The sequence below is a fragment of the Canis aureus genome, chromosome 12 (assembly GCF_053574225.1).
Source record: "Canis aureus isolate CA01 chromosome 12, VMU_Caureus_v.1.0, whole genome shotgun sequence".
Lineage (NCBI taxonomy): Eukaryota > Metazoa > Chordata > Mammalia > Carnivora > Canidae > Canis > Canis aureus.
In genome coordinates this window covers 21,245,768-21,255,528 of record NC_135622.1, presented here as the reverse complement: position 1 = coordinate 21,255,528, position 9,761 = coordinate 21,245,768, and the positions used below count along the sequence as shown (strand labels likewise).

General features: G+C 36.6%; 1 protein-coding gene across 10 annotated transcripts in view; it reads right to left on the bottom strand.

Annotated features, from left to right (window-relative positions):
• Positions 1-2,485: 2,485 nt before the first annotated feature.
• Positions 2,486-9,761, bottom strand: part of CTNNA2 (catenin alpha 2) — a 1,080,823-nt gene continuing 1,073,547 nt past the window's right edge. For 8 of the 10 annotated variants that reach the window (XM_077843060.1, XM_077843058.1, XM_077843061.1 and 5 more), the window contains 2 exons: positions 6,261-6,377; positions 2,486-3,659 (listed from right to left, as the gene is read on the bottom strand). In XM_077843060.1, coding sequence (XP_077699186.1) covers positions 3,372-3,659; positions 6,261-6,377 — 405 coding nt within the window. In that variant the 3' untranslated portion in view covers positions 2,486-3,371. The remainder of the gene's footprint in view (positions 3,660-6,260; positions 6,378-9,761) is intronic. The other 2 variants (XM_077843062.1, XM_077843064.1) reach the window with 1 other exon arrangement.

The following is a 9,761-nucleotide window of genomic DNA, read 5'->3' as shown; positions in this document are numbered from 1 at the left end:
ATGCTCAAAAATTGATGGCCATAATGATGACACTTATATAGGTCATTTCTCTATGAGCTAAAACCATGACACAATTGTTTGACTTTTAGGAGTCAACTTTTAACTTCACATTCTTGAATATTTAATGAAAAGAAATTACAGATCTGTACATAATCTGTTTCCCTGGAGAGTTTAAGTCCTTGGAGAATATAAAGGAATGTAAAAATTTTGTCCTTTGAACCATCAATCAGAACAGAGAGTTCCCTCCCATCAGGAACATCCATCCTCATGTACCTCAAAATGGTGCTTCTGTAGCAAATAACCCAAATAACTCCATTTGCTTAGGTTTAATTACCAACTGTGTTTTCTCAAATATACCATATATTCAGGTTTTTTTCTAGTCCATGTTTATCCTTTGTAGATAATTTTCAGTTTTCTGACTCTTTAATTTTCCTAAATAAATTATATACTTTAATCATTCTCTTAGCTCATATCTTGTTATCCAAGAAGTAACAAGTCCTTAGAGTTTATCACATTTGTCCCATCTGACCTCAATCCCTTTCAGCCTTCATATCCCTATGTATTATCAGCTATATCTTATGAAGACACTGCTTTGTATCACCTTCCCACTTAAAACTCATTACCTATTGGATAATGGTCACATTCCTTCATGACCCTCTAAAGTTTAGCCTCATACCACTTCTCCACATTCATTTCCCACTAGTCCCCATCATGAATCTCGAGTTCCCTGCAACTGCATTTGTTGCCATACCTTAAGTATGGTGATCTTTTTCCTTGAATGCCCACCCTCATCATCGCCCTTACCAAATTTATTCATTTATATCTTTCACTCATTTAAAATATATTTATTGTTTACTCATTTCCAAATCCTACCTCTTCTATTAATCCTTGCCAAATAATTCAGTCTTCAATGTGTTCTGACTTCTTTAGTCCTACAGAGTAGTTATCACTTTATCCCATTAATTTGGCACATTGTGATTTCTTGGCATATTTACTTACCTCTCTTCTGTCTATATTATCCCAAATAGACCTACGTTTCCCAAAGACAGGAAACAATAAGCCTTTTCATTGCTATAGTGCTCTCAGCAAAGTGTCTATATTTAATTATCTTTCTGAGAATATTCTCTTTGATCACAAGAACAATAGTGGATAGTGATAAAAATCAAGGACTGATTTCCAGAAAATACACAAACATTGGTCATAAACATATATTAAAGCATTTAAAATTTATAGAGCAAAGTCAAAGGCATTTTTTTACATATTCTTCTGATGCCTGCTAAACATGTTTTAGGATTTGTCAAGGAGTTTCTAAGTTTCTTGGCTGGTCTGAGGAATACTTAATTCCTTCAACCCTTTAAATCATAGAATAATGCACAAACCCAGTTATGCCATACTCATGTTAATAAGGAAGGTTGCCAACCAGTTCACTGGGTGGTATGTTCAGCTTAGGGGTTATTCCATAAATATCTGAAAGAATGAGTGTCAGTGATTGCCTCTCTCAATGTGTAAGCAAATTAAGAGGGCAGTCTAGTTGAAATAGTTGCATAATAGTGTTGAAAATTCATCTACTGCATTGATGATGTTTTTTTTTTGAAAGATTTTATTTACTCATGAGACACAGAGAGAGAGAGAGAGAGAGAGAGAGAGGCAGAGACACAGGCAGAGGGGGAAGCAGGCTCCATGCAGGGAGCCCAATGTAGGACTCGATCCTGGGTCTCCAGAACCACGCCCTGGACTGAAGGCAGACCACGCCCTGGACTGCTGAGCCACCCGGGCTGCCCTGATGATGATTTCTCTATCGATAGATCATTCTGAGTCCAGATGAGGAGAACCATATCTAAATTCAATGTTAAATAAGCTTCTCTCCTTCCCCAACTCCCAGGCCTCTTCTCTTTCACCTAAATTAGAATAGCCTAGGAGTCCATGACTCTCAATATGTATTAACATATTGCTAAGAAACAAACCTTATTTTACCAGAAGTCTTGGGAGACACACTATAACGTGCTAACCTATAGGGATAAATCAAATGGAAGGAGTTTTGGGCACACAAATGAACATTTGGAGTCTTTTTCTCCTCAAGCCATAGCTGAAAGACTACAGCCCACCCCTCCTGAGTAATGGGAGAGAGGCCTTCTTTTCACAATTTGGAGAGAGAAATACCTTGAAATTAATGAGTCTTCCTAGAAATTTTTTTTATTCATTTTCTGAGAACACATTATCTTTCTTAAGTCTAGCCCAGGGCTGAACATGGCTCATATAAGTCTCACACATGACTTTATCATTTAGATTGTTTGAAAGTAAATAAAAACAAATGGAAAAAAAAACATTAAATAAAAGCAATTTCTGGACTCTAAAAATGACCTAGAGATATTAGCTATTTTACACCCATCTCCAAAAACAAAAAAAGCATTTTTAATCAATTTTCAAGAAGATGCTCTAATCTTTAATTAAGTATGCATTTAAAAAAAGAAGCATTCTTCATATGTCCAGATTATACATGTTTATTTTGAGTTAGTGGATACAATGGCATATTAGATACCAGCACTCCAAGCTACACCTATGTATTTGCCTCTAAACCTTCACACAGCATCAGTTCCATTCTTCTAACATTCCACCACTGGGCCTCCTATTTCTAGCAAAATCATAGTTCCATTTTTTTAAAAGTAAAAGATGGATCAGCATATTGTGCTTCTAGTGCCCCCACAAAGATTATAATGGTCTCAAATAAGTGTTTACTTTCAGTAAAGGGGGAAAATTGAAAATATGAGCACTCATAATGGCACTACTACAAGGAAAGAATAGAATACAGATTTCAAAGGAACATTTTGGCTCAATGAGTTAGTTTCTCCTTAGGAAAAAAAAAATCCACATAATGTCATGGATAGGACTTCAAAGTTAAATTGTTCAATTTGTGGGCCACACACTTCAGCGTATTGGCTAGTACATTTTTGCACTGAAACAGAAGCAATACAAGCTTTATGTTCTACCATTACACTTCCAGATTTTTCACTTATTAAGATACCTGCCAACCTAATGATTCTTGCATGCATTAGAGTTTGCTTTTGTAGAATGAAGTTTATTTTCCCCATCCCTCCCACTCCCATAAACATTGCAATGCGAACTCTTTGCCCAATTTTATGAGAATGTTACAAAGGACAGTTCTGTGCCACCTCAGGACAGGAATTCCCTGTTCCCTCCCCAGCTACTGATGAATCAGTAGTATTGATCACATCTCATCTTACATGCAAACAGACACTGCTCCCTTAATTTCCCCATGCCAGAGGCATACGAGTCGGCAGGTATGCATACAAAAATGGAATTAAAAAGAAAAGGAAAAGGAAAAAAAAGTTTTCTTATTAAAGCCTATCGTCCTAGAATGAATCCATTGCTTTGAATTCACTTAAGGCCTGTACAGGCGAAATGTGTTTCTTCTGGGAACCTCGTCTAACTCGTGTCTGGAATTCTTCAGGCTTTTCTCTCTTCACAAGGGGCTTCTTCTCTGGAGCCTTCATCTTCCAAGACACAACTGGTGAGTTGACAGCTGCTGTCCCATACACCTTCTGGTATTTGGTTGAGGCCACATAGGATGCTTTCACCGTGAGGACAACAGCATTCATCAGGTTTTTAGCTGCCTGGATAAGTGATGTGGCACTGTCCAGCTAGAGCAGGAGGAGGAGAGAGATACACCTGGGTTAGTCACAGCACAGCATTCACAAGATGGTGGTGTAACTTCATAGTTCAAACAGTGTTGTGCTTGTGCAGGTATATAATATTAACAAAAAAAGAGCAAATTATTAAATGATAAAGTGAACAAGCTACATAGCAATCACTCTCTTCTATCCTTAATCCCAAGGTGAAAAGAAAAAAAGAAGACACTCTATAAGGTATAGCTTTCTAAAACCCCAATACCTCTAAAGACTAAGAACTTTTTAGTATGTAAGAATTTGAGTGTAACACAAGTTTTCCAAAGTGGAATATCTTATGTTATTACATTAGGTTGTTTGGTGAGGGTGAGAATTACTCAAATGCTTAAAAGGCATTTTGCAGGCACTGTAGAATAAAAAGGTATACAGGGTTATATCTCAATTTTATAGCTCTACCCCTGGAAATATCTATTTATAGATTATTTCTTCATCCTGAGCTCAGTTATGATAGGAATGCAGGCAGCTAAGCAGAGAAACACACCGTTGGTGCACTGCCTTTTATTGAGGTGTTCACTGGACTTGAATATCTATTTAAGCATTTTCAGGTCTTGAATCTACCTCTTACAAAAATAATAATTATGTCAAGCTCTCATAGGTCAGAGAGTATTCAGTGAGATCCCCATTACCCCATGTTAATGAAATATTGATTTCTTATGATGTGGCAAACACTATTTTAAGAACTTTGTATTTCCCCATTTAACTCATAAGCACCCTAGGAGGTAGCTATTATTGTCATTGTATTTTATGATGAGAGAACTTGTGCTTTATACAATTTAAGTGATGAAGTCCTTAAAGACTGTACCATACTCCCACACTGTTGGGTAGGATAGCTAAGATACTATAACAAGTCATAACTTAGAGTAGGTTTAGAAGCTGATCCTTAGACTCAAACCAGGGATGTTTTTAGTTCATCTCTTTTATTCTTTTAACTAGTTTGACAATGTGGTATATATTTTATATGAAACCATTCAATATCTGTTTCAACCTGCTTCACTTCCTAGACTACAGATGCAAGAAAGTTCAAAACTGCATTTCCCAGACTCCTTTTCAGCCAGGATCTACAAGTGATCTAATAAAAGGAAAGAATTAACAGCTGACTATTTATCAAACTTCTTATAATATCATCTAAGAAAATATATCCATTGCAGTTAAATGAGGAATCCAATAATGTTTCTCATTGTTGAGCTTGATGGGGTGTAGTGGCATTAGCGAATGGGAGTTAGATATGTACCTTCTGTGTGTAAGGTAATTGGCAAATTTTTTAAGCTAAGGGACCCCAAATACTGTGGCCCCTCTATGTGATGTGACTTGCCCTTATTTTAACTTTTTGCCATTTTCTGTGATCAAAGCATGTCCCAAACAGTGACTGGGCACATCAGAAGTTACATCTAAGGCCTCTGTGATGCTATTTCTCAGGCTGTTCTCTGTTCCGTGTACTTCATTAGAGCTAAATAAATATAATGCTAAATTAAAAAAATTATGACAAGTGAGCTCTCAGTTCTCCCACCACCAGAAAAGCTCATGAAGTTAGGTCACTGGGGAAAACAATGGACGATGCTTTCTATGTATGAATTCCTTTCAATACCATAGAATTGAGGCTTTACTATTTAAAATATAGATCGAAGGCCAGTATTACATTTACCCTATAACAACATAAAAAAGAAGCAAAGAGATTTGTGGATTAGAGCCATGATTCAGCAAAGAGATAACTGACTGCTTTGTGAATGAAATCAATCAAATATATAGAGTAAGCACTTTACCACTTCTATTACACTGTACAAGGTGCACATATACAAAAATAACTGCTTAACCCATACTGTTAATTTATAGAGCATAAATTTTGAAAGCTAGCTAAGGAAAAGCAAATTCTAGGTTATTCATGTTAATAGAAGAGAAGCCACACATGGATTAGTAGTACAGTGATTCTCATAGTCTATGAACCAGCAGTATCAGTATCACCTGGGAACCTGATAGAAACTCTCAAATTTTCTGAATAAAAAAATCTGTAATCCAGGGGATGCTGATGCATGCTAGAGATTGAGAACCACTGGATAAATGAAACCCAAGGACTATGTGAAGGTTTATTTCATCTAATGATTTTAGGACTTTGAACATACATGAGTTTGGTAACATCGGGGCCAGTTATCTGGCTGAATTTTACTTTTTTATCTTTTTTTATTATACCCCCAGGTAGAAGTATAAATAATGAGATAGAGAGATAGCAAATGTTGGGACAACTGGGTCAGTCACAGTTTCTTTAGAAGCTAGATACCCTACCCCTTGGCCAATTGACAGCTCCCTGTAAGTCTGTCAGGTTTCAAAAATGAGAAATATTCATTCATAAAGTAAGTTAATTCTGTTGTGTATCATGGGTAAAGAAAGGGAAGAATGGTATCAGGGACAGTTCTGTGAATTTGCTTCTGGGCAAGAAAATTAGTAGAAGTAGAATAAGACAAGATGCATCTACTGCATTATTAAGTGGTTCTCTGAAAGCAAATCTTGGGAGAATTGAGTGGATCCAGAGGGAAGAATTACAAGTAATTTGGAAATTTTTACCACCGATTCCATTTTCAGATAGATGGTGTCTAATTCTGCAGCAAAAATATGATAGCCTGTCTCTTCTTCAGAACCCCTTTGCTCTCCCAGCCTGATGGAGGAATCCTGTGAATAAACCTAATACATTGGTTGAAAGTGAGACATCTCTGAAATATAAAGCCAATGATTTCATTCAAGGTAACTGGTAGGGCAGATACTGAATTTGTGGTGAAGTGTAAAGCTAGTAGGTGAGGAACTGGGCCAGCTAACCCTGAACAAGTATACTGCTAGACAACATGCCCAATCTAAAAAGATATTTACGAACTCCAGGTTTAAGAAAAAGCCAAAGGATAATGTTTACCATTCCCCTATATCCATTTTAATGATTTAGATCATTGTTGCTACAATCAGAATTTGTTTTATTTAAAAATGACTCCCCTTTATGCTTGTCCAAAATAGCACAGAGACCTGGTATGTGTCATTAAAAATTCACTTCCTAAAGAAAATACACTAAAATGACTAGGGCTACATGGCAAGATCTTTTAATACAAGGTTTAGGAAACCCTGTTTAACCTAATTGTATTGTTTTGCAATTTATACTATATGGCATTTTCAGACAAGATATATAAATGAATTATGTACAAATGAAGTCCTAATAACCAATATTAATTGAGCATTTAGGAGGTGCTTAGACATTGCCTTTGTCCTTTTAATTACATTGCATGGTTTAAGTTCCAAAAATTCCTTGAAGTAGGAACAATCAATATAAGCTTAGAAAGGTAATAGAACTTGCCTCTGAAATAATGGGCAAAACTAGGGATCAGGACCTATACTGTTTTTCTCCAAAGACTACCATCTGAACCCCTCTTTCATCTCTGGGGTTCTTGTTTTTTAGTGACTATCATTCAAAATGAACCTATCTCAATGATTAGTTCTGTTTGTGTAATGCCTGTCCTTAAACTTGGTACCATTCTATACACATCATGACTGAGTATGGTGAGAGCCACCATCTCAGCTGTGACTCTTAGTTTCATCCTTGGAGCCTGAATTCTTTGTAACTAGGTCTCCTGGCCTCAGGTATGTTCCTACCTCCTTCTTGGCTTAGATTTATCCTCATGGCAGCAGCGACTGGAATCTGATCCCCACAGATTTCTCTTATACTTGCTCAGCTTCTCTGAAGCATAGTCACTGCACATAGTCACTGACTGGTTGTGCTCTTGGATGGGGTTCAGCTACTTAGTGCTCTAAGCCTCCTCTATCAGGGCTGGTATTCCTAGATTTATAACAGCTTTAAAGTGGATTGTATTTAGAAATACATTCCTCCAGCTAGTCTATATATGTACTGATTAACCTGGGAGCAGAAAGACTCATATCTTTTCCTACTTAAGAGACTTTTTATTCCTACTGGACATTTAGTTCAGTCCTTATATCTAAGAGAAGTAACCTAAATTTCAGTTAATTAAAAAAAAAAAAGCCTACATTTAACACCAATGTACCAGTCTCTGCATTAGCTCCCTGAGTTTCTTTTCTTTCATTCAATCTCACAACAATGTCTGAGACAGGTATTACTATTATGCCCAGTTGGGACAGAGAGGGGCCATGCAGCTTGCTAAGTATCACATTGCAGGTAGGTGTTGAAGCCAAAACTTAAACCCAGGCAGCCTAACTCCAGAGTCCATGGACTAACCATTTCTTGATGCTGCTTCCCAGAGCCATGCATGGCAGATGAAGCCACAGCTCACCAATCTATCAAGCTATGCTAGACTAATTAATTCTCCCTATTTTATTTTATAGGTGTCTGCTATCCCTAACCACAGAAATCAGGCTTCTCCTAATTCTGTCACTATTTTTTTTTTAAATATCAAAGTACTATTTTAAAAAGGTAGCAGATGTTTCCTCACATCTTGTTCTGTTACAATCCATGAAAAGCAAATAAGGGTGGGAGAGCTGTTTCATAGCCATCTCTATAGGGTTTTTCTAGTTCTTTTTCTGCCTCTGTACTAGTCTTTTCTTTTTAACCCCACTAAAATTCTCATAGACAGATTTATCTTTCCCTACATCATCCTCAATTTGTGTTTTGAATGGAGAGATATAGAGAGGAGATGTTGCTGATTTGTGATTTTTTTCATTAATTGATATTTGTGCTAATTCCTTAGGTTGAAGATTGTCATGAAAAGTGCTTAAAATGACTTTACAGGATCATCTGAAGAATTCTGAAACCCCCTCCCATAAGTCTTACACTACTTCATGCAAATGGAGGTTATGTTGCAAGAGGTGTTCAGTTTCTTTTTTTTTTAAGATCTTATTTATTTATTCATGAGGCACACACACACACACACACACACACACACACACAGAGGCAGAGACACAGGCAGAGGGAGAAGCAAGCCCCATACAGGGAGCCCAATGTGGGACTTGATTCTGGGACTCCAGGATCACACCCTGGGCTGAAGGCAGGCGCTAAAACACTGGGCCACCTAGGGATCCCCAAGGTGTTCAGTTTCAATAGAAACAGACTTTGATGCAAATATAACTGAGAGACTCAATCAAACTCTCAATCAAACTCTCAAAGTACACCTCCATTTCTGGAAATGCTGAATTCTCATATAATCTTTTGGTTTATCTCTTTCTTTCTACCTATCCACATATTTCTTCAAATACTTACTTTATATCTACTTTGTGCCAACCACCATGCTTGTGTTGGGTATACATAGACAGACACAAACCATAAGGTCTAATGCTGATAAGTGGTTTAGTGGGATTAAGGTGCTAAAGAAACAGAGACAATATAGTACCTACTTTCAGTCAGGTAGGGATATGGTGGAAAAAGAAGACATCATGATGAGAATGATAGTCTAAACTCACTTTAATGAATGAAGTAGGTGGTTATAGGTGACTAGATGGTTGAGTGATTAAAAAAAAAGATAATTCTGGAATTCCTAGATAGTAAGTATAGCTAGGTATATATTGATGTTCTGAAACCAGATGATAGAAATAAGAGGAAAGTGGAGGTGTTACAATATTGAGTTTAATTCTGGACATGCTGAATTTGAGGTATCTGTGTTACATGTCAGTAAAGTTATCAAAGTGGCAATTGAAATTATGGGAATGAAACTTCAGAGGCCAGTTCTAAGAAACCACATGTTTTACTTATACTGGTTTTCCTAATTATTTCATGAACAGCATTCTGCATATTATAGGTATCTATGTCAATTTCTGATTTCTTCTTCCTTTATATTCTTTATTTAAGTATTTTCACGAAGAAAGAATAAAATGCTGAATCCTTATTTTCTCTGGTCAAAAAGCTCAATAGATCTACTAAAATTTTTCTCAGCTTTATACTTTCAGTATCAATCTAAAGCATAACATCATCAAGAAATATCTTAACTATCCCCTTGACAGGCAAGGCTACTTTCTGTTAAGTAATTAGCAATCCTTCATCCTTGAAAATCATGGTGAAATTCCTGAGACCACCCAGCAATAAGACAAATGCAGTTTAGACTTAACAGCTGCCTTTAACTA